The sequence below is a fragment of the Calonectris borealis genome, chromosome 6, assembly GCF_964195595.1.
Source record: "Calonectris borealis chromosome 6, bCalBor7.hap1.2, whole genome shotgun sequence".
In the NCBI taxonomy this organism is placed as follows: Eukaryota; Metazoa; Chordata; class Aves; order Procellariiformes; family Procellariidae; genus Calonectris; species Calonectris borealis.
The window spans coordinates 27,365,860-27,393,173 of NC_134317.1; the positions used below are offsets into that span (position 1 = coordinate 27,365,860).

General features: G+C 42.3%; 1 protein-coding gene and 1 long non-coding RNA gene across 7 annotated transcripts in view; both read left to right on the plus strand.

The window, feature by feature from the left end:
- Window positions 1-597: 597 nt before the first annotated feature.
- Window positions 598-27,314, plus strand: part of UBE2E3 (ubiquitin conjugating enzyme E2 E3) — a 58,850-nt gene continuing 32,133 nt past the window's right edge. For 3 of the 6 annotated variants that reach the window (XR_012674126.1, XR_012674127.1, XM_075153364.1), the window contains exons 1-3: window positions 598-783; window positions 1,979-2,181; window positions 4,329-4,379. Coding sequence is in view for 2 of the 6 variants with exons in the window: in XM_075153364.1 (XP_075009465.1) it covers window positions 1,988-2,181; window positions 4,329-4,379 (245 nt within the window). In the remaining 4 variants the exon portion in view is untranslated. Of the gene's footprint in view, window positions 784-1,177; window positions 1,241-1,978; window positions 2,182-4,323; window positions 4,380-27,314 lie in introns of those variants that run through there. The other 3 variants (XM_075153365.1, XM_075153367.1, XM_075153366.1) reach the window with 3 other exon arrangements.
- Window positions 18,260-25,787, plus strand: LOC142083641 (uncharacterized). The gene is made up of 2 exons (XR_012674128.1): window positions 18,260-19,157; window positions 22,626-25,787. It is a non-coding gene; the product is annotated as an uncharacterized LOC142083641 (long non-coding RNA).

Here is a 27,314-nt window from a genome sequence, read left to right on the forward strand (position 1 = left end):
AGGCGAGGTGTGAGGTGCGAGGCCGGGGCGGCTGAGGAGGCCGGGGGTTGCGGCGGCCCCACGGCCCCCGCCGGGGTGCAGCCGTCGGTGCGCACCGGCCCGGCGAAGCCGGCGGCGGCGGCCCACAGGCGCCGGCGGGCTGGAGGCGGTCGGGACCCGGGCGAAGCCGGCGGCTGCGGTGAGGGAGGCCGCGAGCCGGGCCGGGCCGCGCCGGGCCGGGCCGGGCCGAGCGGCCGTCGAGGGCCGCCCCCCCCGCGCGCCGCCGCTTTGTCCTTGCCCGGCCCGGAGCACGCGCGCCCTCGGCGGCGGCGGGAGGGCGCCTGCGCGCACCCCGGCCCGGAGGGGGGCGCGCTCCGGCGGCCGCCAGGCGGGAGCGAGCGCCCCCTCTCCCCTCCCCCGCTCGCCGGGAGCTCCGCCGGCGGCGCCGCGGCGGGGGCGGGCGGAGGCGGCAGGCGGGAGGCCGGAGGCGGCCGGAGCCCCCTCCCCCGCCCCCGCCGGCGCGCGCCCGCCGCCCCCCGCCCCGGCCCCCCGGCCCGCCGCGGGAGCCCGCGCCGCAGAGCGGGGCCCGCCAGCGCCACCCGCCGGCCGCGGGGCCGCACCGCGCCTCCCCCCGTCCCCCCCTGCTCCGGCTCTCAATGTTCCACACTGCCCGGCCACAGAGCCGCCGCCGCCGCCGTATAGCCCCCCGGCCGCCTCCGTCCCCTCCTCGGGCGCCGCGGGCCCGGCCCGGCCCCCCGCCATCCCGCCCCTCCGACCCAGCAGCGGGACAGGACGCCGGCGAAGGTAAGGGAGAGGCGGGCGAGGCGGCTGCCGCGGCGGCTGGGCGAGCGCGGTGGGGGGAGGCGGGGAGGAGGCGGGGGGGCTGGTAGAGGAGCTTTGTTCTTGTTTTCGGCGCTCGCTGCCTGGCGGCGGCCGGGGGCGCGGAGCCGGCCCGAGTTCACGCCTCACTTGGTGCACACGCACGGTGCGGTGCGGGGCCGGGCGAGCCGCCGCCGCCCGCCGCGCCGAGCCCAGCCGCGCCGAGCCGCGCCGCGCCGGGCTCTCCCCACAAAGCGCGGCCGGGCGAGCGGGCGGCCGCCTCCAGCCCTGCCGCAGCTCCCCGCCGCGCTCCTCCTCGGCCCCCCCCGGCCGCCGGGGCAGCCCCCTCCTCCCCCCGCCCCCCCCCCCCGGTCGACGGAAAAATGTCGGTCTGGCTGGTGGAGCGGCGCGGGGAGCGGCGGCGGGGAGAGCTGTGCAGAAGGTGCAGTTTGAATTATGCTTCTTCCCCCTCCGGCAGCTCTGTGGTGGCCGAATGCAGTTCTCGCTGCTGGCCATGTAAATAACCGGGGCTGCTGCCGCCCGAGTTGCTTTAAATGCATCTTGGGGTTTTTCCCTTTTAAAAAAAAAAAAACCAACATTAACAAAAATACCCTCGTTCCCCCCCCCCCCCGCCCCAGCCCAGCCCTTTAAATGCACAGAGCAAGTGTACATTTCCATCTGAAATCAACCCAAGTGTTATTGGCAATATATTTTCTTGGAGAGAGGGGGAGAGGGGGGATCTGGCGTTTGGACCCAATAAAATGCTCTGCTCCAGTGTAAATATTTACAGGGCATTAGTGACTTTTTAAAAAACATTTTCAGTGAGGTCTGTTATTTACAATGTGTCATAAGTTATTAATGTTCATTGCCTAAGTACCCTGCTAAATCTGTCTCATGCCTTAGAACAAAGTCGACAATTGGCATATTGTTTAAAGTATGAAAAAAATGCGAGTGGGTTTAAAAATTGGAAATATCAGAAGTATTTTCAGAAGTGTAAATACTGCTTTGCAGCTGTCAAACTGCAGCCTTTGGGGACCAGACAAAGAAGTATATTTTGGTTAATTTCCGGTGAAACGGAGTTGTCACCGATTCAGGTGTTCTCTGGAACTTGGGGAATGGCAAGAGAGAGTCCTGCCTGTTGTATTAACCCAGCCTCTTTTCTTCTCCTTCCCCAAAAAAGCTCCCCACGATGTCCAGTGATAGGCAGAGGTCAGACGATGAAAGTCCAAGTACCAGCAGCGGTAGTTCAGATGCAGATCAGAGGGATCCACCTGCACCTGAACCCGAAGAGCAAGAAGAACGAAAACCCTCTGCCACCCAGCAGAAGAAGAACACCAAACTATCCAGCAAAACTACTGCTAAGCTATCTACTAGTGCTAAAAGGTAACGGGGACAGCAAAACATTCTGTAGTGTTTTTGCACAGCATTTTGAGTCACAGTGCTTGCATTGCACTTTTCAAGGCAGAGGGGTTCTTCTTGTAACGCTATGTGGAGAAGAGAGAAGGACCAACTTTTGTAGTACAGGAGCCTGCAGTATCTTCATTAATCCAAGTCTTATTGGGGTAATAATTACACAGACTTGTCATACATGTCTTTTGAAGAGTTGTTTGAGAACTCGGTAACTTACAGGCTGGCTGGGGGGGCACCTAAATACGTTTTGTATTTGCAAAAATGCGCATGAGAGCGTCAGCTTCGGCTATCTTTTTCAGAGTTAGGTTTCCATGTCTGATTGGTGTAGAGTGGAGTCCTCCTAGTGTATTTTGTTATGGTCTGTAGATTGATGAGAAGCAATGCTCTTTAATTAAAGAAGTCACAAAACCCCAATGGCTTCTGTGGGCCTTATGACTAGCTTTTCATGTCAATGCATGGGAGAGCCTTATGTACCTTGAAGTAATAGGTTCACTCTGCAGTTCTTTCAGGAGAAACTTAAGCGAGTTTTCTCCCTTAGGATCTGCAGATTCAAACCGTGGGGTTCTACAGGTAGCCTCTACCTTTAAATATCAAAATCTTCAGAAACCTTGTTTAGTTATATCTGTTGCATTTTTATTTGCATATAAGGTTACTGGCAGTCCAGTTCTCAAGACACATACTCCGATAATTTTCTGTAAGTTCAGCTGTGTGAAATAATCAAATCCTGTGATTCCAGTGGTCTTCAGAGATGAAACATAACTTTCCAGTCATTTCCCTGGAGTTGCTTTTCTTTACAAACATTTACAAATATCCTGTAGCAAGAAAAGCTGTAGCGTAGCCATAGTAGCTTCAAGTTTTGCTTATTCAGCATGAATACTGTAGTTCTAACTTTTAGGAACACTTTAGTAATTTTGTATTGGACTTAAATACTTTTTGAAATGTGTTAAAATTGCTGCAGCATATGACTGGGTGGCTTTGATGGCTTTTGAGCTTGTTAAAGAAACCCTTTGAAATAGGACTGGCTAAAGAAAGAAAAGTTCTGGAACTATTATATAGGCTTTGTAATTTGTTATTACTTATCTTTTTTGAAAAGCCTAAGATGCAGGCTTTTGAGACTGAGTTTTCCTCTTTTGCCTTTATTTCACTTAATTGTTGTAAGTCTAATTCCGAACATCTCGGATAGTTCAGTAGTCTGACTGAACGTACTGGTACTAGTGCAAGGGTGTGCAGAGCAGTTTCTGTTAGCTCACATTTTAATACTTGCTATTCACATGAAATTCACGGTCTTGCTCATATGGGTCCTCTTCTGAAGAAAAGTTTTATTTGATATTTTTAAGAGGAATTTACCATGCATCTTTTGAAATTACACCTCTTATGTACCTGAATAAACTATTAAATTGGCAAAAAGTTTTCGGTATTCCTCTTCTGGATCTTAACACCTTGGCTATGGTTGTAATAGGGTAAAGCTAAGCACAGATTATTTCAAGTTGTTATATCATTTTTTAACACATATATAGAGCTACTGTATAAGGTTGGGGGGGGAAAGGCAGCAGAAGGTGTGGAGAGAAGCAAAGTTGATCCAGAGAGATTATTCCAGTAACAGAGACAGCCTGGCAGATCTGCAAATCCACTTTTTAAACACAATGCAAAGTAGTAGGTAAAATACAGTGAAAAGAGTGTGTCTGCTGCCAGCGGGGTTCACTCCTCCAGCCTCAGTCACAGGTCCGTAGGGCTGGTTTAAAGTCATTGTCAAATCTGCCTGTGCAGGCCCCCCCCTTTGCCTCATTTGCATATTAGCTTGAAAAGAAAATCTCTCCGGTAAAAAGTGCTCAGATGTGAAAAAGAGTTACTTTTCTGAATACTTGTGGGAAATTTCTACCCAACTCGGTTGTAAGTGTTCTGTTTACATACAGCGTGGAGCAGGAAAAAAGCTGCAAAGTTTCTCAGCTGTGGGATTTGGGTTATGCCTCTGAGAACAAAGAGGAAGCAGCCATGTTAGCATTACTGAAGGCAAAGCCAATCTTGCATTTAACTGCATGGTGGTAGAGGGCAGTGTAATTCCCTGATTTATTCTATAGACTATCTCAAATGCTTTGTGTCTGTTCTCATTTCGCCAACAGAATCCAGAAGGAGCTAGCTGAAATAACCCTTGATCCTCCTCCTAACTGCAGGTATGTAACGGCTTCTTAAATTGTTGACGGTGGTAGGAGATTAATGTGCTCAGGCTAACAAATGGGAAACTTAGTGTTTACGACCGGCGACTGCTAGACAAAAATTGCGTACAGCAGATTGAACAAGCACAGGGAACGTTTGATATTGAAGTTTGCTATTTTGTCTGCATCTTGGAGGCGTAGTCATTAGTGATTGATGTACGTAGTGAAGTGTATTCAGTTTGTTTTTCGTAGCTGGTCACTGCCTTCGTGAAACATTAATTGTATGAACTTCAAAATACGCTGAGGCTTTCAGCTTAATGTCTGCATGTAGTTTGAACTGGCTTTTTGAGTGCCAGGTTTACAGAGTTATCACTTCATTGTGAAGTAAAGGTAAAGAACCATATGTGATTTTTGTATGCTTTCTCTTAGTATGTTGCTTATCAGTTAGATAAGCTGACGTATTGCCTTTAAATTTATGTGTCTGTTGGTCAAAGTTGTAGTCTCTTGATAGAGAATATTTTTAAGGAAGTTCCCAACTTGGGAGACGCTTCTGTTCGGTTTTAGAAAATGAAACTGTAAGCTTGGAAGATTGAGTGATTTAGTCTTAGATAAAGTGACGGTAACTGGAGCGCTTGATCTGTGGGAAAGTTAAATAGTAGCATAGCTAGCTAATTTCTTTAAATCTTCTGCATGTTTTACTTTTGTTTAAAGGATGCATAAAAATTCTCATTAGCTGTGAGGATCCAGTGATCAGATTTGCAGTAAAGCTACATTTAAATAATGTTGCTTTCATTTGATGCATCTCAGTAAGATTTCCGACTGCAAGGTATCTTCAGTTTAATAGCTCATGTGTAACAGTGAGCCTTGTACACGTTTAAAAAAATGCTGGAAGTGCTTTCTGATTTTTATGTTGGAATTGTTTGGCTTTTTGAGTAGTTGGAAAGGTTTGGTGCAGGTCTTGCGCATTCAGTAAAGTGTGAGTTGTTCTCCTATCTGACTAGTCCGTGAGAGCAGGGACTAACCAGAGCTGTGTTTTATTGAATTTGTGGTGAAGGTGTCTTATCCTGAGGACTGTGCTGTAGATTGCCTATGGCAGTCTGATGTATTTGCATGCAGGGTCAGTGGCTCTCCCACTTCAATAGAGGCAAGCTCTGTTGAAAGAGCAAATTGGGTTTGTTGGGTTGTTTTTTTTTTTTTTTTGGGGGGGGGGATGTTTTGTTTTTAAATAACTTCTAATAAATTACTGGGACCTAGTTCTGCGTTTGACATGCACTTGATACTTGGACCCTCAAAGCGGCATGATAGGAGAGAAAGTATTTAAATGAAATAGGACACCAACACTTTGCCTTATAGTTGGTAAAAAGATAATTGTAGCAGTTTTGGGTACAGCAAGTTACAGCTTGGCTTTTAGAAAGAGAGGCCTCCCCCTTCACACTCTCCAATACTATCTGATATTTAGCTCCTTGGGAAAGTGTGTTCCTCTCTTATTAGCACAAGAGTATTGCAAAGAGTTTTTCTTGTGAGCTGGTACTACCAGATGCCCAGGAATGCTGTTGAGAATGATGAAAACCCCCCAATGTGTCTAAAATTATTCAATTTTCTCTCCTACAGAGCGTAGGGGAAAAGATTTTTTTTTTTTGCTGGTGAAGAAGTCAATGCTTCTGTTCCCATAAGTATTTTTTAAGAGGAATTTAACCCTTTTACTCAATAGCAACTGTAGATGAGTGCATTTTTACCTTTGCAAAGTAAAAAATATTTACAAGAGATATTGGCTTCTGTAACTGAAATTCTGGGTTTTCAGGATGAACAGTTTGAACAGAGTTTCAGTGCCCGAAGGATTACCGTTACATTCAAATTGACTTGTTAGAAGGAGCCTTTCTGGTATCCGGAGGTAAATGCAGCTGTGTGTTATGTGCAGAGCAGTTGAAGCTTGTAACACGCTTTCTTATAGGGTGTAGTAGCACAGATTAGGCAACAGACTGACACAGCAGGCATATGACACCTCTTCATTGCTCGCCAGGCAACAAGCAGCGGAACGCTACTTATTATATTTCTTGTAAAAGAAAAAGAATTTGTAAAAAACCTTTAAAAGCCTGTATAACTTGGGCATATTCACATGTACTTTAAAAATAAAAAACCTTGTGTCATAAGTTTTCCCAGAGAGATTTCTTCATGCAAAGTTGTTTCTCCTCCAGTTCTAGAGCACACCCTTATCATTTGCAGTCCACATGTTCAGGCTTCACAAGAATACAACTGCCAACCGATGCTCTTGGACGTTGATAGTCCGTCTGGTTACTCAGTTACATAAGTGATAAAGAATTCGCGATTTTTAAAATATGATAATGGCACATATAAAACATTAAATGTTACTTTAACAGGATACAGTACAACTACTGAAGAATATGTTGAACTCTCCCGTATCGTGTTAAACACTGATGGCTGCTGCCACTTCTCACCTGCCGGTGTAAGTGCACGTGGCGTCACTCCATTGGAGTGATCTGTGGCTGATTTAGCTACTTTAAAATGACCACCCACTGGTTGCACTGTGATTCTGGTGCAAAAGAGGTGTCGGTTTCCTCAGCAGTTAAATTTCCCACAGTCACATCTATTGCTATAACATCTGTTTTATAAAAATGCCAGAGCCCCAAGAGAGCCCTGTTCCTGGGTGTGCTGAGCAGGCCCGGGCTGCACATTAACTTCTATTTTAGGCACTGGGATAGCAGAATGACAGGCACAGTAAAAATGTCTAAATAGCAGTTTTTTGCTTGCTTGTCTCAACAGTAGAGATTGATTTCTGATTCTGTTAATTGGACAATGAACTGTTAGAAAAATCATGTTGTCATGCATCACATTGTCATGTTTGTGAGCAGTGAATATGAACTGCATCTTGGGGGTACCAAGTATAAAACTTAATATCTTTATGCTGATAGCTTTACTCTTTAACATACAGTAATACTCTAAATTCCTGTGATTTCGGTGTGATTTCCAAGAAAGATAGAACATCAAAACCAATAAAATTAGATTTGGTCTTAAGCCACTAAAGATGTTGGAGGGAAATTAAGTACTGCTTTCTCCTCATGTTTTCTCCTGTCCAACAGAAGAGCCTGAAGCGAGTCAGTTACTGTCCAGCATGCACCGTAGCACTAGGACAGATAGGTAAACTGAGGACACAGGTATCTGATCCTGTTTTTTCTTGGTTTTGCTGGCTTAACTCAAAGCTGTGCTACTTGGTGCAGTGTGCTGTATTTAATTTCTTTTGTGCTTTTAATAGCATAAAGCAAAGCTAAAAAGGTCTTGGCCCTATTGCTCCTAGGCAGCTCAATTTCAAACCATGGCCAAGTGCTTATACATACTTCAAGGTATGGAAGTGTGCCAAACCCCACCGTTACACATTCTCAGGAAAATGCTGCAAAGATCTTGCACGTAATGCGTGGTAAATCTGGGCTGCAGAGATGCTCTTAAATACATTTGACATATCTGGAATAACTATTTTCAGTTCATGGCATAAAACTGTTTAGATCAGAGGTCACCGCTCTGAAGTTAAGGTTATATCTGAGCTATCTAACCCTATATATAAGGTTATATAAGGCTGTTCTGACCTGCCCAACTTGGAGGCTGCAGCTCAGGTGGAGTGGGGCACAGCCAGCTCCGACGCTCGTGGTACTTCCTGGATTTTAGGGCTGGCACAAGTGAGGCCGTTCCCAGGGGTGCCGTGATTTATAGCAGCTTCCTTTAGCTCTTCCTGGCTGCCCTGCTGATCCGCAATAGCAAAAACATGTACTCCCTGTCTTCTTTCCTCACTCCTCCTCATGTCCATTCCAAAAGTAATCATTGTTCATCTTCATGGGAAAGTTTTTGAAGTTCAACCCAGTATTAAGTAAATTTAGTAACACCCATGCCAGCTTAGTTTATAGTTTACAACCCATTTTACAACAAATCCAGTTTGGTATAAACTTTGTAGGAAATGAAAGCAAACACCAAAATCAGTGTGTCCACTCAGAGCTTAATTCATGTGGTTTAAAAAGAGGTGAGTTAAGATAGTGCATCTTTCCCATGCAAGTGGGAGAATTTAAGCATTTTATAGTTTGTTCTGTCAGTTGGCTTTAATCTCTTGTCTTTTTTAAATTAAAGATCAGATGTCTGAAAGCAAGTGGTTAAAAAAAAAAAAAAAAAGAAGAAAGGCCAGACAAAACACGTGCCTTAGGGCGCTGGTCAGAGGAGAGCCAGCACTTCTTCGTAGCTGCTGGGAAATGGGAATTCTTACCAAGGGAGAGCTGCTTGGATCGTCCCAAAGGCTCCCTGCTCTGTCTCATCCTCTAGCTAGTGAGTGCCTGACCTGGTAGGTCTGTTGAAAATATTTTCCTTAATAGGGATTACTATCTCGATTACTATTTATTTTCAGGCCTTGTATGCTAATATATACTAATGTGATTTGTTGAGCAATACTACAAAAGGTAGGAGTTGGTGATTTTGCTGTTTGTAGCCTCTCCTAGGCTTGCAAGTCGGTTGATAATTTATGAGTAGTTCATTTTAAAATTACTTATTTTAAAATAACACTCCAAAGTATGTGTACTGAGCACAACGGGAGCAGGACATGTAGGGGTTTTGTTTTAATACAGGATTCTTCTGCTTCCTAAGGACTGTATTTGTCCCTTTCATTACTGCCACATCTTGGGCTAATTCTACGCTGCAGAGTGTTGCCAGCCCAACCCCACGGTCTGGAGTTTGACACAAAGAAAAATGCCTGCAAAACCCTGGCAGACGAATGCTATTACTGGTTTAGTTATGGACCCATGAATCCAGATGTTTGTAACTGTCTCACTGTGGTTATTACCCCATCAGTGGGGAAGCATTGCAGTATGTATTTAAAGCAATATTGTGAAGGTATTCTTCAGACCAGCAATTTAAGCTCTTTCAATTGAGCTGTCTGAAACAATGAGGAGCAATGAACAATTGTGCTGGTGGTGCAGGCTCTTCCATGTGCAGAGGTAGCTCTGGAGTTGAGCTAACGCAGCCTTGTGTTAGCAAGGAGGGTGCCGCAGCTAAGCTGGTAGAAGCCTTCCTTTTGTTAACATACTCTATCTACAGTAAGGTTATAGGCAAATGTTTACTCTGCAAACAGTTGTGCCTGTTGAAGATGTTACTGCACAGCTGTGGTTTGCTCCAGTTCTGCCATGGAGGTGACTACTCCAGTCAGTAAGTGAAGCAGATTCATGTGATTACTCCATAGTGCTCCCCAGGGAGGAAAGAAAAAAAAAAAAAGAAAAAAAAAGTCATCCAAGTTTGCTTAAATGGTTTAAATAGGTGATTCAAACTAACTCTGCTGGATTTTTCCTCCCTCCCTTCAGAGTAGGCATTGTTCACACAAAGCATTTTGTCAGACACACCAGGATATGAATAAGTCAATCCATTCCTTTGTCTCTCAAATGTAATAAGTTTCCATCTCTCCTTTGTCAAAGCCCCGCGTTAGTTCTGTTGCTTTTTTGAAATCAGTAGGAGGAAGAATATTCTGAATGCAGTCAAATACCCAATACCCCTATACAGTAGCACAAACGTGTGCCCAAGTCTTCACATGTACTATTTTTTTTTTCTAGCCAAGCTGTTGACTTTTCAGATCAATGGCAGTCCCATTGTGTTTATTCTGCTCATTTCTTACTGGGCAAATGTCTTCATATTGCTAAATATTGAGTCTCATTGAGGAAAAAAAGATGGCAGTTTTGCTTGTTTTCACGTCTGCAGGGAAAACCCCGACTGTGAACACTAAGTAGTTCCCTATAGAAGGTGAAGTTGATATGTAAGAGACAGTATATTAGGAGTACGTGCAAAAATGCCTGTGCTGAAGCTGAATGAGCAAAATTTAAAAAACATCACCCAAACTCTACTTGATAATGTATTTTCTGATAGTTATGTTATACTTTTTATTGTCTCTCCCTGCCCAGCGCTTTCTCACCACCGAGTACAATAAATGCATGCTACAAGAAAAGAAAGCTGAAGTTTGCAGAATGGTTCTGAGAACACAAACCCATACGATTATTTCTAACACTTCCTTGCCTATACAGAAGTTTGCAGTTGCAGTTACAAAAATACAATAAAGAGGGTTCACAACTCCTGTAAGAACATGTCTGAAGTAGCTCTCAAGTGAATAATGAAATACTACTTTTTAGTATTGTCCAGCTCTGAACATAGTTCTGCGGAGCCTTCTAAAGCAATTCCTTCATTGTTAGTTGCTGAACGTAAATCAGTGGCTCGCAGTGATTTAAAGGTATGTTTATCTAGTGATAGCCTTGATCTATCTAGAATTATTTCTACTAAGCGTTTTCTTCCATTCTCTTTCTTCCCTCCCTCTTTCTTACCAGAAGAGTATAGTCTAGGTCGGAGTAGGAAGGAGTGGTATAATTTAGCACAGCAATCAGAAGTCTGGTATTTTTGTATTTCTGTCCATTTGTAGTAACAGCCTGATTCTGCCATCATTATGTGTGCAGAGTGGCTTTTACCTTATTTGCCAGTAGTGAGTGAAACTGCTTAAGGAGTAGGGATGAAACAAATTTATAAAGGCATTTCAGTAAAACATTTAAGTGTTAAGTAGAGCTAGAGCGCACTGTTATTTAACATGCTTTTATTATAAAAATGCAACAGCGAAAGATTGTGTAACTCCTGAATGTTTTGAATTGTGAGAATATTTAAATTACTTTCTTTTCAGTTGAGAGTAGATGACAGATCCACTAACTCAAAATGCCTCAAGTTTTTTTTTTCCCTGTGCTAGTATCGACCCCTCACAAGCTATAAACCAAGGTTTTTTACCAACCCCCACACAGTGAATTTCTCATGCGAGTAATCTCAGAGGCATAATTAAGACAGGGTTATGCAACACAAATCAACACAGCTACTCACAGGAGTAAGTTTTCATGCCTACAGATTTGCAGGTTAGGCACTTGTGTAAGCAGTGTCCACGGTGCTGTCGTACATGCTCTTAAATGCCTGTGTGTTAGTCAAAAGGTCATATAAATCTTTCACCAGTTTTCATTAGCATTATTGTCAAAATGAAAAAAAAAAATTCATGGCTGTCTGTCTATTCTAGAGTTGTAGAAATAGTTCAAACACTTTCACTCAGCTACTGGTTTTAGAGAACTGACCCTCATTATGTCTAAGTTTTATCTGGAAACAATAGAAGAGCCTGAGCTGGACCAGTTTTTTAAACAATACTTTAAGCATTGTTGTGCAAAAATTTGTAAAAACCGCGAAGTAATGTATCCTTAGACTTAAGGACAAATCTGTGTTTCAAATATCCATTTGTATAACTCTACAGAGGCCCTTCAGGCTCTGTGATAAGACTGATTAAAATATACCATGTATATATATATTTTCTTTTTTTTACACTCGAACTGTTCATTGCTCACCACTGCCAGTCTGTCATGTTTAGTTTGTGACAAACAGTATGTATGGCAAGGTCCTAGCACACTGAATGCTTCCCCATCAGACCGATTTGTCTGTGTGTATCAGTTACTCTGATTTGATTTGAACTTTACTTTTACAGACTTGGGACACCTAATTTTGATTCAAATCAACAAAGTGCAAATGTAAGAGAATCAGGTAAACTACATTGAACTCTATTTAAAATGAGCTGACTGCTTCATATAAAAATGATGTGTGGAGCAGTGTAACTAGGATTTGCATAGATGTGGAACATTTTGAAACAGGTAATACAGACATAGTGAAAAATACCTTGAGCATGTTTTCTGAGTTCAGACCTAAGTAGGCAGGAGCAAGGATATCCAACTGCCATCTAGGACAGGAGCATGCATACCATTCAGCTAGCCAGGAACTATGCTGTAACTTTAAATTGATGCCTTACTTTGAGCCAGTAACTGCTAGTGATAAACGAGTCCTAGCCTGCTTGCATTAATTTGTATTAATTTTCCCTGTGAGAAGTGCACTATACTGTTACCTAGTTCAGAACTGTGGCTGAAGCAGTTGTTAATTTTATCGCACTTACTGTAAAACAGACTGGCCAGATCTTTTAGGAACTCAGATACAGATTTAGTTGACAGTGTTGAAACTACTGTTGTAAGCATCACTTTCAGAAACAAATGAGGGGAGAGATTGCCTTGATGAAACACCACGGTGACCTGTAGTTACCAGTGGGTCACTTTCACGTTGGAAGAATTTGTAGAGAGGGTCTGTAGAGGACCATCCTGCAGTCATTAGTAATTGCTATTTTCATTATTGGCATGGATACTGGATTACAGCATATAAATATTGCATTTGCAGGTAACAGCGGGGAGGAGGGGGTTGTAGGCCCATTGGAGGACAGGACTAGAATGCAAAGTGACATGGGCAAATATAGGAAGTGACCTTAAAAATAGCATGTAATTGAATAATGAGAACTGCAAGGCACAGCACTTTAGTAGGCATAATCAGCTGCACAAATCCATGGGGAAAAAAAGACTGGATGAGGAGCAGTTCTTCAGAAAAGGTGTAGCCATTCTGAGGATCATGTGCTTTCCAGGAGTCAACAATATGAGGCCACAGCAAAAAAAATAAATAGAACAGCAGTCACGATAGGGGGATGTGCTTAAAAAAAGAAAAAAAAAAGAAATGTTGGAGACATGGTATATAAAGCCATCCCATTCAGTTCAGCACTAGTAAAGGCCAGCTAGCGTACCTTATCCAGTTTTAAGCACAACACTGCAAAGTGACGTGGGCTAGCTGGAAAGAATACAGACTTAGAGGAAAAAAAGAAAGAATAATCTTCGGATATAGAATAAAGTTGCTGCAAAGGAAATAAGGCAATTGTTGCTAGTCCTGTCTGGTGGTTATGGAGAGCAACTTAAATTTTCATAACGAAGACCTAACTTAGACGTGAGGGTACCTAGCTATAAAGACAGTATGCGTAAGGAGGTGGTGGATCTGCATCAGGAGAGGTTTTTAAGAACAAAGTTTAGACAAATGACTGGCAGAAGCAGTTTAGATACAGTTGATTCTATCTTTAAGCAGGAAATGGACTAAGTGACCTCTTGAGGACCAGTTTGACCAAGCTATCTGTGATACCGGATTTAAATGACAATATTAAAGGAAAACTCATCAGGAAGCGATTTTCCCCTCATTTAAAAACTGTATTTTAATCAGGATTTTGTAGTATAATCATCCTGGAAAATATAGAGGTTCTATGATTTCAAGCAACAACAGTAACAGCAATTATTAAAGAATTCACTGGAAGCACACAGGTTTTGTCCTGTCATCAATAAAAAAAGCAAATGTCTAGTGATTTTTCTGCTGATTTATTATTTTTTCCCCCCCATTTTGGTTTTGTTTTAATTTTGCGTCCAATCCTACTTTCCTTGCACAAAGTTGTCATGTTCTGCTAACTAGAAATAAGCTAGGCACATGTCGTCAATTCTCCAGAGGTATATCACCTTTATGAGAATCTAATAGCACTGGTTGTGCAGTAGATCTTGATTTTCGATACTTCATGCGCTCTCTGCTGGGATTCTCTGCTTTTGTTCTACAGGCAAGTAAGTACCTCTAATACTGAGATAAACAAAAGCAAGGGACATTTTTTCCCTGCTTCATAGAGGCAGTTTGCAGTAGATATGCAAGCCCTAATGCATCTGTGCACAACACCCCAAATGGATCCAAGCACATCAGAAAACAGTTGTATAGCATACTGCCTCTGACCATGGATCCTATCTCTAAGCACCCTCTGGAGTCAGGGCTCAGAAGACTGTAGTGAAAATGTAAGCAGCCTGGCAGGTTTCCAGCTGATGAGTTAATGCTGCTATAAACTTCAGTAGTTCCTCTCTGAGGCATGCAGAAGGGTGCAGGCGCTGGGAAGGTAGCCAACAAAGGCAAAGAGCAGACGGCAAAGCTAAAGGCCAGCCTCAAGGATTCACAACACGATTGTCTTTGAGCTGGGTTCCTCCCTTGCCAGAAACCCTTCATGTAGCTTCAGTGGCAGGGCTGGAAATTAGTAAGCAAATCAAGGTACGTATTGAGTGCGAAGCCAGCCTGACTTGTGGATGCTTGATTAGCATAGCTTGAGCAAAGGTAGCTATGCCCAGCACTCAAGCCACCCCATGACTGGATTAGCAGGACAGGGTGCTGCAGAAAGCCGGGGCTTCTCAATCATGCCAGGTCAGTTCATTGAGCTTGAAGTGAGGCGGTTTAGCTTTGAACTCAGGTTATCGCTTCACTCTGAAGCCTAGACATGGAAGTCACCAAAATATTGAAGACAGACTAAATCAGTAGAGCATCAGCAGGTCAGATTCCATGGGACAAATGGCAAAGAGAAACATTGGTGTTTTCCTTTCTGTAAGGGAAGGTTATCAGCAGAAAGCTATTTTTGTTTGCAATTTTACTAAAGCATTTAGACTGTAAATGCTTTGAGGAGAGTGAGGTTGGGGGGGGGACACATTACAATAGATTAGTAGCTATGCAATAGGAGATAGGTTCAGCTGATGGTGATCCTTGCTGTGAAGCCACAGCTATTATAGCAGACAATGGACAGCCAGATTCCTCCCCGCCCACAGGCACCTTTTCTAACAAACAAAGGACTTGTCTGCTGTGCAGTCACCGCCTGGGGTATGCTCATACTTTAACTAGCTTCTGTCCTTCCCCCTGGTATCTCAATATCAGAGACCTCATGCAGGCTGGAGGATCCATGGGACAAGTGAAGTGGTGCAGGGATGGTTAGTTGGCATTGAGCTCTGTGTTATCATTGTCCATTGGTGCTCGTCCTAACTTGTTCATAGATACCCAGGGCATGCTGTATCTAATTCGTTAATATCGATGGCAGAAGTTGTGGTGGGACATTACAGACTTAGCGACACCTCCCTCAACAGACGCCTTAAGGGCCCGGTGAACCAAACCCAAAGCCCAGTTTTGCATTTAGAGTTTTGGACTTCAGCATCTTGGGAAAAAAAAAATGAGGTTTAGTTTAATTTCTAGCCAATAAAGCAAAAGCAAAGAGAGGTCTTAAGAGACTAAAATCAACTTGTAATGAACACTGCAACAAACACTATATTCTTATGGAAGCAAATTTAAGTGATCTAAGTTACACAGCACAACCTACTGCATATTAAGCATAGTCTGAGTGATTAAACAAACTTCTTATGCAAAAGGTAGAAATACTATACAACCTACAATTCTACAAGCGTGATTAAATAGTAATCAAACCTGAGAGGGTGATCTTCACTTGATAAACTATTTGCAGCACAGTCTATGGCTGCAAAAGTGTTTGCTTGTCTGGAGTAAATATTTTGTATGATACCCATACAAATTTTATACAGCCAGGTAGTGCCTAGTGCCAGGTTTCTTTTCCTTCACAGAGTGCTGGGATTGCTGGGGAAGTGTGAAGAGTTGAAATAGCAATCTGGCTACTTCGGTTTTTGAGTTTGGTTTGCCTTTTTTTAAATTTTTTTTTTTTAAGGTAAGAAAGCCAGAATTCCTACTGGTGTATTTAGTTATACCAGAGCAAACACACCATAACTCTTTTTTTTTAAAAAAGAAACAAGTTACTAAAGTAAAAGGAACATCACCAAAACAGAGCAGTAAGAGAGCAGTGATTTGTTTGATAATATACAGTACCAAACCTTAAATAGATAAATACATGGAGAAATCAATTACTTTCTAGATTCTCTGAGAACAAATACAGTGAAAGCATTTTTCTTTCAAGTATTTTGGTTGGCTGTTTATTTTTCACGGTAATACCGCAGGCTAGCATTATTTTAAGTCTTTGTTTTTTGTTAAGCCTGCTTGGGTTTTTTGTCTTAGGAATAGAAGAAACAAAATAATTTCTTATCAGTTAGAAGGCAAGCTAACAGTAGCAGTTGTTGATACTAAAACAACTATTGTATCTGTGTGGTTCTACATATAAAGGGCATTCTGGGTGAAGTTCCCATACAATGACACGTGTGCCTTACTAGAAATTAGTGAAGGTGGGGTCAGGGATGGAGGAAATAGAGAGAGGTGTGAGCTGTACTAATCAGATAAATGTTCTGTTATCACTTTATTTTCTTTCTGTACAGAAAGCAAGCTCTGTAAGAATATGCCTTCGACAATTCTGATCTGGGGAGAAGGAACTGGGAACTGTTACTTCCCGCGAATTGCACTTGTTTGTCTTTTGTGTGATTTTTCTATGCTTTACATACAATGTCTAAATAAAGCTAGAAATAATTATTTGCTGAAGGTCTAATAAACTTAATTTGGCCTGGCATTGTGCAATGGTGATCCTTACTGTTCTCTGTAGTGTTTTAATGGAGTTGAAAAGGAGGAGCTGGTTCTGCAAGTTGATGCCAAGGTTATAGAAGCACCTGTGAGATGTTTTGAGCTATTTCCGTGGAACCATGAGTTTATAGCACTGAAGCTGTAGTTACCAAATAGGTAAAGCTGTTTTCAGTAATAGATTCTTTGAAAAGGTATTAGAATGTTGAGGGGAAAAAAAAACACAGTTTGTTTTTTTCCTTTTTAACAGTTAAAAGGGTGGGTACTTTAGGCACTTTCCATTAGGCAATTGTTGGCTGGAGGGATGGAAAAGGTTTCTTCTGCTTTGGCTAACCTTCTTCACCTTTAGCCTTCTATCCCTTCAGACACAACCAGTAAGAAATCACACTACTGTTGGCTTCTTAATACAATTACCAGGTGTTTTCAGATTCTCCTCGAAGATTCTTTCTATCCCTTTCCTAAGAGGAATTGGTGGTTGCAACAAGCTATCTCTTTTTTGGGTTGCGGAGGTTTTCTGGCTCAGGGCTTTGTTTCAGGCGGTGGGCGCGGGGAGGCCTGCAGAGCGCATTGATGCACCTGCACCAGCCATGTCCCAGTCTCTGTGGCCAGGAGTGTCACTGCACTCCAGCCTCATTCAAATGCAGGAGAAGCTGATGCAAAATTTTAAATTTTTTGTTAAATCTGCACGGTGGCACCTTCTGCTTTGCATGGGGCAAGGTTAATTTTGTACCTTGTATGCTCGTATCTGGAGAAAAGTTGAAGCACGTGCAGGATTGAGTTAAGCGGGGGGGTTGTGGAATGGGTCAAACGTGTTTGCTGGCTGCTTCTGTTAGGTGATCACCAGTGAAACAGTGAAGTGCTGACATTTTAACTCTCACACTGAGATTTTATTAGAAAATTTCAAATTCCCTGGGTCCTTATTCCATCTAAGCATGAGGGGGAGTTCTGTAGTCTGAGGCAGACAAAGCTCTGCTAGCCAAGAAATCATAAGCCAAAATTAATCTATCCTCGCAAATACCTAGGCTGTATGTAACATTGGAAAAATAGGTCTGAACTTGGGACCCAGCTTTCCGGATTTCTTGGGTGCTTGGTTCGAATGGCTGTGGGCACATTGCATTGTTGAGCTCCCTGGTACGGCACTGCCGACTGAAGAAGCCTGAGTCCCAGCGGGGTGGTAGGGCTGTGTGCTGGCAGGCCGTTCCCCTCTAATGGGTACCTGTCCCTTCTGCAGCCTGCTTAAGTACAGGATTGTGCCATTCAGTGAATGAATGTGACTCCTCATCCTGCTGGATGCTGTTTAGGCCGTTTGCATCGCCTCTGAATTGCTCTGTGTGCGGCTCTGTGTTGTTAGCTGAGGAGCAGGCCGTGCTTGGTATTTGTGCTGTAAACGGCTACTGCCTACTTTTCACTCAGGCAGGACTGCAAGAGAGGTTTTGGTAACCCTCTGCTTTGTTTTCTGACAAATGCAAATTTGGTGTGCTTAATTTTTCTTTACTGCTGTATTCAGATTCTGACCTGTGAAGAGTAAATGTAAATAAAATCTCTGATCTGGATTATCGGACTCAGCTGCACTCTCTTTTTGTTTTTAAACATGAGAGTAAGGAGACAGGAGTGACAGTGAGCATACCTCTTCCTACACCTGGGGTAAGCTGCCTACCTCCCCTCTAAAATCCTCCAGTAAAGGTGTCACGTGCCCACCAATGTGATAGCAGCTAGTTTCAGGAGGTTTGAAAAATACTACTGCACCAATAGAAATGTCACTTTGGTTTCCTGCTTGAAAGTGCGTAAGAAGAACAGCTAGTTAGGAGAGACCGTATTGCCCCAGGTCTTAGTCCAAATCCATTTATGCCCAGAAGCATTCCAGGTTTGTTAACTTTGAAAGTGTGATTGACTGTTGAAGCCTGAAGGAAAGAAAAAGGCAACACTGAATTGTGCAGTGAGCGGTCCATGCAGTGCACTGAATGTTATTTCTGAAAGTAATTCTGTTGATCTTTTTCTCAAGTTGGTCGCTGATCACAAAACTGAGGGGTCAGTTCTGGTTAGTTTTGCAGTAGATGTCATTAGCAATGAATGCTTGACGAGCAGCGTCTGTGAGATGCTGTGCTGCAACTGCTTGTGCTTTCCATATGCAACATCTCTGTTCGGTACAAAGTCAGCTGGCAGAGTGCAAAGCACCGTCAGTCATCCTGGCACTGCTGGAGTGTATAACTACAGTCTCTAAGCGAGGTACAAGCCAGACCCTGGCTTTTATCTGGCCTGTATGCAGAACAGGACAGAGAAACGGTGCAGAACAGGACAGAGAAACACAACCTTGCACTCTTCTGTCCTAGGGTGGGTGTATAAACTGTAGTATCTTGGGTGCTGTTTGACTTGAAATTCCACCGGCTGCATGTGGTTCCAAGAGGCTGAAACCGCCGTTAGGAGTGAACGTGTTTCTGGGGCATCCCAGCTCTGCTCCAGAGCCAGCAGCGCCAGCCAAGGGCACTTCTTTCTCCCGGCGAGGAACAGTGTTGGCCCAGCGTGCTAATGGCGTAGCCATGCTCTGCTTGTAGCGTGACTCAAAGACTGTGCTGACGGGTATTGTGCCTCTCAGTCTTTCAGTTTGTAGTTTCTCTGACTTTTTTCCTAGCCTCTAAAGTTTTGGTGTTGGAGTCTGGATCGCCACTGGAATAGGAATTTGGGGAAAAAGATCTTCCTAAATGAAGTTTGAAAGACAGAAGCTTTACTATAAAACCTTTCTGTTCTCATTTTTGGTATCTGCAATAAGTTATTCCCAGTATTATTAATTCTTCTGGCAGGTGGAGTTAATTTATTTGTGTATTAGTCTTCATGCTGCTGGATGAATTATAGATTTAATTATGGTCCAGGTGCTCAGAGCTTTGCTGTTCTTCTAAACGTGAAATATAAAGAAAAAATAAGTCTGAGTAATTTTTTGGCTTGTTGAATAAATGTAAACATCGGGAAACTGTGCCAGTGTATAAATAAAGAGAGGATTTACTTTGCAGAGAATGTTATTACCTACTCCAGGGTATTCTACTTTCTGGGGAGGATTAGTGTTCTGCATTATACTGGGACACACCATTCTACAGCTACTACTCTATGCAGCAGAAGATTAAAAACTTTTACCTATAATTCCTTGTATTTTCAGACAAAGTTTCTTTTGCAATTACAGCTGGTTACTAGTGGCCAAAGGTTGAACGGAGTTAACATAGTCATAACCAGAAACACTCCCTGATTCCCGGGTAGGTGAAACTACCTACTTGTAGTATTCCTTTTCATCTGTTAGTCAGTCTTTCCTTTTCTGCTTGACACAGCTTTATTCACAGTTCTCGAATGTACTGCAAAGCTACTTATTTATGTTTGTTTGGTCCTTGACCTAAAACAGTTTTCCATCATACTTTCCCTTAATCTGTATGAAAATTTACTTTTTGGATGATATTTAATTCCATGAGAGCTCTTTTCATAACTGGCTGTTCACAGTCAGACAGGAATAAAGAATCCATGAAAAAAAATCTTTTTTTTACTGAGATTTCATAGGATATTTGGGCAAGGGGCAAGTGTATGAGCTATGTTAATTAAGTTGGACTTGCTCCTCTTCATTCTTCTTTTGTTTCTACCTTTTTAATGACTGCCTTTCTGCTTTGTGGCCCTGAGTCAGAAAAAGCACGCCATACCTTTCTCACCTTTTTCAGGAAAACGTGTGTGTGTGTGTGTGTTTAAATGCTTTTCTGAAGGGAGTGTGAATTGGCCGTGTTTCAGCTTCCACTAAACATCACTTGGCAGAGCCTATGGAATAATATGCCTGTGTGTCTGCTGCAGTATTGGGGTCAAAAAAAATAAAGACTATGCTTCTTTAATATATTTCACTATTATAATATGGCATTGATCCATGCAATCGTATGAAATTTTCAGATGAAGATCAACTAATTTATTCTTGGAATTGTCCCCTTATGCTCCTTTTAATTTGGGGGTCAGAAAAATTCGTACCATGATTTCATTTTTCTTTTTGGGGCTGCATAACAGCTACCCTCAGGAGTCCGCTGTTTCTCAGACAGAAGTAACATATTTGATGCATCTCCTGAGGAAGCAGCCAAAAGTGCATGTTCTGACCTCATCTTTAAGCTTTTTCATTTCCTTTACTGACACTTAATGAAGTTACTATCACAGCCATTAAAGATAATTTTGTAAAAGGAGATTATGTAATTATTACAGTTTCTTGCACTGTTTTTAGTATGAAGTCAAGTATGGATGCTGATTCTTCATTTTGGCCCAGTATGGCAATGCCAGTTTGCTCTGGTTGTTAGATATGAAGTGTGTGTTTGAGTTTGAGGTGGGTAAGGAGTTTGTTTTGGGGAAATCTGTATGTTTTAAAGCACCTTGATGTTTTTATTTGAGGTAAGAAATTAGGTTAAATTGAAGGGACCCCTTCTTAATGTCTCTGTATTTTCCCCTTTTTCTTTAATGCTCAGTGCAGGGGATCATTTTCAAAAGTTTTGTCGGTATCACTGGCCTCAGTTCTGGTTCATTGGTATTGATGTTATGAAGAGCTGTGCAACTGTCTTCTTGATATCACTGCTGCTAGTGGGCCTAAAAGTGGATTCTTGTAATTTTTTTAAGCTCTCTTGATACACTGCAACTTTTGGTTAGGGAAGGTACACACGCAATTTCTTTATTTGAATACATCTTTAATGTGGTTAAGTTTAGAATAAGATTAGGAAGTAAACTCTTCATGGGGATTTTCCTATTACAGAGCCTAAATTTAGCTTCTCTTTTATATAAACATAATTTTAGATCATGAAGTACCTACACTTTGTGGGAGGTTAGTGAATGAACGGACTGGGGGCTGACAATGTATAGGCTTTCAAGACCTTTACTCAAGAAGGAAGTGCAATTGATGTCAGCATGTTAATTTGATGGAGTGCATTTATAGGAGGCTTTATATAGCTGTTGGGTGTTAACTTAAAACCGTGTCTTCTGTTGGTATATTTGTTTGTTCTGTGCTTAGGTTATTTAATAAAACATGCAGTGAAACACTGGAAAAGCTCCTGGACTTTGTCTCCCAAACAGCTATTGCTGTCAGTGTTAAGGTTCTTTATGTCTTAAACAAAACAGTCATTTTTCTTTACAGCAAAAGTGTGATTCTGAAGAGTTATTTACTCTTCATGTATTACTATATATTTTTATTTTAAAACTGAATTATATAGATTGGGGCTTTTCCCAGTGTTGGAAGTCAAATCGAGTGCACTGTAATTTCTGGAGATAAGAATACTACTGTATAAAATCCTTATTAATATAAAAAATAGGTAGAGAAACAATTCAAGACAGTGCCACACACTCCTCAGATTCCCATTGTTTCTACTACTGACAGCCTTTGTGGGCTTCATACATGTATTTTTGTGTTTGGTTGTATATAACCGCTTACAGTGGTGCGGTGCATTGAACAAGGTTGGCTTTGCACCACTGAATCGTAATCAGTCCAATCTCATTATTACTCCTAAATCTTGGTTTGCTGTAAGCACACTATAGATGCTCCCTGTTTAGTGCTCAGGAACTCTTTCCTTGGAAATCGTGTGCCTTTTTAATGTGTCATGGCTCAATTATCACGTTTGGGTTTGGCTGCCAAAATAGCCATATATATTGTCTAGCAAGTGACAGCCTGGGCCTTTATCTCTTCCTGGCTGTTCGCCAGCTGTTTAATTGCAGCCCTGTGTTTGCTGTGTGTCACATCTTATGGTGGTCTATTATACCCAGCTAAAACAATATTTTGAAAATGTTTCAAATGTAAACTAATTCTGTGAGACTTTACGTCCTGTTATTTACATGATCTGCTGGGGGTGTAATGTAGGTCATTTTTTCCCATACAAATACGAACATTTGTACGTCCGATCATCTCATGAATTTCCAGCGCAGAGAGAAGACAAGATGGGGACACAAAAATGCTACCTTGAGAGATGTAATTAAAGCTGTACGCTTTTCATGTAATTTTTCATTTGTAGTTTCCGAGGCATTTTTAAAGCCAAATATTCTCTTTGTTCTGCCCTTTAGAAAAGAGCAAGCATACAGAAACCGAGCCAAGATCTCAACGGGAGCAGCAAAGCCTATGGGCCATATTTCTGCTCAGACTGGTACTTCGGGTGAAGACGATGTTGGATTTTGAGTGAACGGTGTCTTAGAGAGGCAGAGAATGATGCAGGTGCTGTACGCAGCACGGTCGTTTTGGCGGCTGCCTGCTTTCCATCAGGAAAGACTTAAGGCTCGTGTGGCATGGCAGAGCTGAACTACTGATTTGTGTCCTACAGCCCCACACTGCCTTGGGGGATGGAGCCACGCGGCGTGAAACCAGCGTATCAGAGGGCTAAGCACTCCACAGCGCTTAAGTGTGCGGGGAATCCTTGGACTAAGTATGAATCCAGTTTTCCCTGCTCCTCTTTATATAGCTATTAATCTCTTGCTCACTCTCTCTGAAGAGCATATGTCTTGGAGAGTTTCAGCTCCTGGGTGAGATTCCTATCTTGTGCAAACTACTTTAGCCCTGAAAGCAATGGATGTACATTAGTTAACATTCTTGGCTATGTAGATTTTTTGGCAGAAACTTTGCTTTTCCACTGCTTAAAGAAGAAATCAGGATTTGTTCTATTGCTTGTTTAATAAGAAGAATAACTGTTTAACAAGAAAGACATGATAAAAGTCTTGGGAAACAGCTTTGCAATTTTAGGTCAGAGGAACGCAGAGCAGAAGAGAGCTTAAGAAAGATCCCATTTTTGTGCAAAACACCAGATTTATAATTAAGTAGTGTTGGCTTTTTAAAAAGGAAAGAAAAAGATAGCCTGTAGGCAGGATTCTACAGAATGTTTTCTTCTTAATTGGAGGGGAAAAGATCACATCTAGCTAAAGCCATCTAGCATGCTGGAAGAGGTTTGATATTAAAATCAGATTTTTAAAAGGAAGTAAAATTGTTAAAAGTGCTGTTAAAGTGTAATATTGTGTGTAAGTAATATACTCAAGCGTGTGCACGCATGTTTTTTCTGGTTAATCTGCTAGAAAAGTTCTGGTAAATAACCCCCCCACACCATCCTTTTCAGAAGCTGACCTGTTTAAGTAGGATTACTAAGTGAGTATTAAAAGATGTTTAGGAGAGAGTTGTGCACATATGGGGCAGCTGGAGTGTGAGTGGTTGTGGCAGTTCTGCTGTGCTGTCACTGCGTGTCTTTTCAGGAAACGCATCAAAACAGTTGCTAGCATCACTTTGTTGTAGCAGGATCTACATAATTCCAGTAGTTTACAATGTGACCAGTCTATCTAGTGTCAAAAAAAGGCCATGCTTGAGTTTCTGCTTGACTAAACTCTTCCCTGTTCCATTAAGCTTTCGTTTATGTGCTGTATTTAGTATATTTTGCATGTGGGTTTCTTACATATCTCAAATCACGTTACTCCCTGGTGAGTCTGAAGGCTAAGTTTTGTAGTATACAAATAAAGTGGGTGCCGAAAGGTAGCCTGACAGAAGTCCTTACTGTGTGCGTGCCACCGGGTTGATAAGGCAGGTGTGCATGTGTGCCGTTGACATGGAGACTTCAGGCAGCCTCCTGATGTAGATGTTTACATGATTTGTTAAAAAGTTGTTATTTCTGAAGAGTGGTTACAACACCCAGTTATAGATACCATCTCGTTGAAAACGATTGCCTAAGTGTGAGACATGTTCATTGCAAATTAATGGTGGCCTTGGGGAAGTGTTTCTTTACCATTCGAGGTCTTCAGGTAGCCCTGGGAGTTAGATACAAGGAAGTTAAATCCCAGCAAGACTTACGCAAAGCCCAGTGCTGGCAAAGCAATGATACCACTTACTCGTCGCAGCCGAACATTCAGTATCTGCTTGACAAAATTTGTATGAAGGAGGACAAGATCAGGACAGGTCACAAGAATGCACAGCCCATACGCCGCTACAGGCTGATGCAGCCCTGAATGTTGAAATAATAAAATATTGATCAAACGCAGAAAACGGGGGGAAGGCAGGGTGTGCAGCAGAGCAGGGTGAGAGCAGGTACCTGTGCGGCAGTTGCTGTGCTACTGTTGAAAGGTGCACTATGGTGCAGCCAAAATGCAGCACTGTCATGAGCCCATGGTGTTTGGGGTGAGTGTGAACCAGCTGCAGTACTGGTGCTTGAGGAAGGCTTTCCACGCACCTTCCTGCTTCCTCTTGCAAGTCCTGTTACATGTGCTACCTTTATTCTCAGTTTCTGACTTTTCGCATCTTGTTCCTCCCTCTTCCATCTTCACAGCTGTGAAGTGAAAATAATTGGGGCTGAACACTGGCTTTTTCGGAGGAGTATTTGTTGTATATTTGTAGTTACTTTCTTTGGGGATTCAAAAAAATGAAAAAACGAGACATCCTCGAGGAACATGCAGCGTGTTCAGGGTTAAAGCAGGCCATGAAAAGGGACACTTCCCTTTCTTGTCAAATTGGCTTTGGTTTCTTAGATCCATCATGCTGGAATGCAGCCCTGGAACGCCAATTTTCGTGTAAGGAGGAAGCAGGGCCAATTGATTTAAACTTCTAGTTGCGTCTGCTGGCAATTTCCACCAGAAGCTAATTACAGCTAGCAGCTATTGCCAGCAGATGACTGAGTGAGTGGTTCCACCTCTTAAAGAAGAGAGTTTAAACCTGAACAGGGTTTCTTTTCCCTTGAGATTGTAAGGCTGGGGTAAAATTTTTCAAGCAGGTATTTTAGACACACCAACAGAAATCTTCAAAAATTAGGTAAATTAGTTTATCACACAAATACTATCTGTAGCTATTCCCAAAGCTGGAAGGTAATTTATTGGGGTTTGCACGTGTCCCCGTATCATTTCAAGACTAAATGGTGTGCATGTTTAAATTCTGATGTGATTAACCCAGCTCGCTTTCTGTGTTGTCAGATCTGTAAATTACTTCAGGGTAAATAAAATGGTTCAGACCTTGTTGCTAAATTAATGCTGTAGGTTTGAAAATGCTTATAGGTACTGAAAATTTTGCACTTCTTGAAACTGTAGTTCTACTAACAAGGATTTTGCAAGAGTGAACCTTTTTAATAAAGGATGTAGCATGATTTTTTTCAACTAGCATCACTAGATGGCGTTGCGTAGTAGTCCAACAGTTGAGTGTTAGTTTGAAAATAGCTGAAATTAATGTAAATCAATAGAGTAATTAAAAAATATTTAAATCTTTCAGTGTGTATGTCTTTGGGTTTTTTTTCCTTTTGAATCATGCTTCTAATTGTTCAAGAGAGGGCGTCTCATTTAAGTGTTACTTCTGCATGTGTAGCTCTTGGGCAAGCAGTCTGCTGCAGTTTCTACTGTGGTTCTGCTCTCTTCCTTGACTTGCTTGAAAACTTCTTGAAGTCACTTGCCGAGGGACTGAGGCTCAGCCAGCCCCCATGCCGCTGTTTCATGCATGGTTCTCTCCATACACAATTAGCCTCTTTTAATTGTATGCTGAAATATTAGTGGAAGGACTGCTTGGAGCATGCTAGATCAGGCACACACAACAAAAAGCCATGCCAGTATTGCTCTGTGGAAAGCTCCTGGGATATTTTTCTGAAGTATGATGTCCACTGTTGTTACTGGCCATGTGAAATCAACAAAAGTGCTGTTTGGGGTTTTTATTCTGTTTGTTTATTTCGTGTTTTAGACACCAGGCATTTTTTTTCTGGCTGGTTTCCTCTGTTTTGTGAGTGGTCAGTCATGCTCCCGGCTGCAGCACTGGCATGACACCACCGTGCCTGTGCGCGGGGCGTGACCATGCCTGCAACGCTGTTCTCTGGCATGCTTTTTCCCAGGCAAGGCAAAAGGAAACCTGCCTTTCGTGTCAGCAGCGTATTTAGCTGAAAGCAGAAAGACATCAGGTAGGTGGGTTTATTCAGGGAGGATGGTAAGGAGAAATGATGAACCCAAGCAGCTTTTGTCCAGTGCTTTCTGTGCTTTCTGTTCAACTCCAATATCTGCCTCTTCTAAAATGTAAGCGCGAATCTGGCAAAACCTACTCCCTTTTCTTGTTTCTTTTAGCGCTTTTAATTTAAAAGATCTCCTGCTTAAAATTATAGTTATTTTAAAATTCTTTCTTAACCCATTGCAGATGTCTTTAACAGTCTACAAAAAAATGAATTGTTGTTGGCAGGAATTGGTATAACTCGCTTGTTTGGTTTCTTAGTTTAAACAATGGTTCTTGTTAATGTCAATCAATTTGCCTGAAATTCTGTATTTAGATGTAGAGAGCATGCACACCTCTGGTTGCTCTAACACTTGTATTTACAAAACAGTATTTTTAAAGTTTTTATAGTAGAGTTTTAGTTGTAGGATAATGTTGCTGATTTACATTAACATCTTGGACACCTATAAAGCAGTATCAGATTTCGCAAAAGAATGAGAAATTAAAAAGCCAAATTAAACCGACAAACAGTAAGCATGTACCAGAATGTATTTTGATGACAGTAGGTCACCAAAGCTACTGTTTACTTAAGAGATTTGAAACTAGGTGCTAGACTTTATTTGAATAACTTTCTGAACACCACTGCAGTGTATTTCTGTAGGTTAATGTAGTTTTTTTGTGAAGCCTCACTTTAGAGAAATGGCAAATAAGAATCAGGGGGAGAGCAAGGTTGTTTGAGAACTGCCGCACGATGCTTAACAGCCTCCTCTTGTGAGCCAGGGGAGAGATATAAGAATATCATGACAGAAAAACCCTTAATCTTCTTTTACATG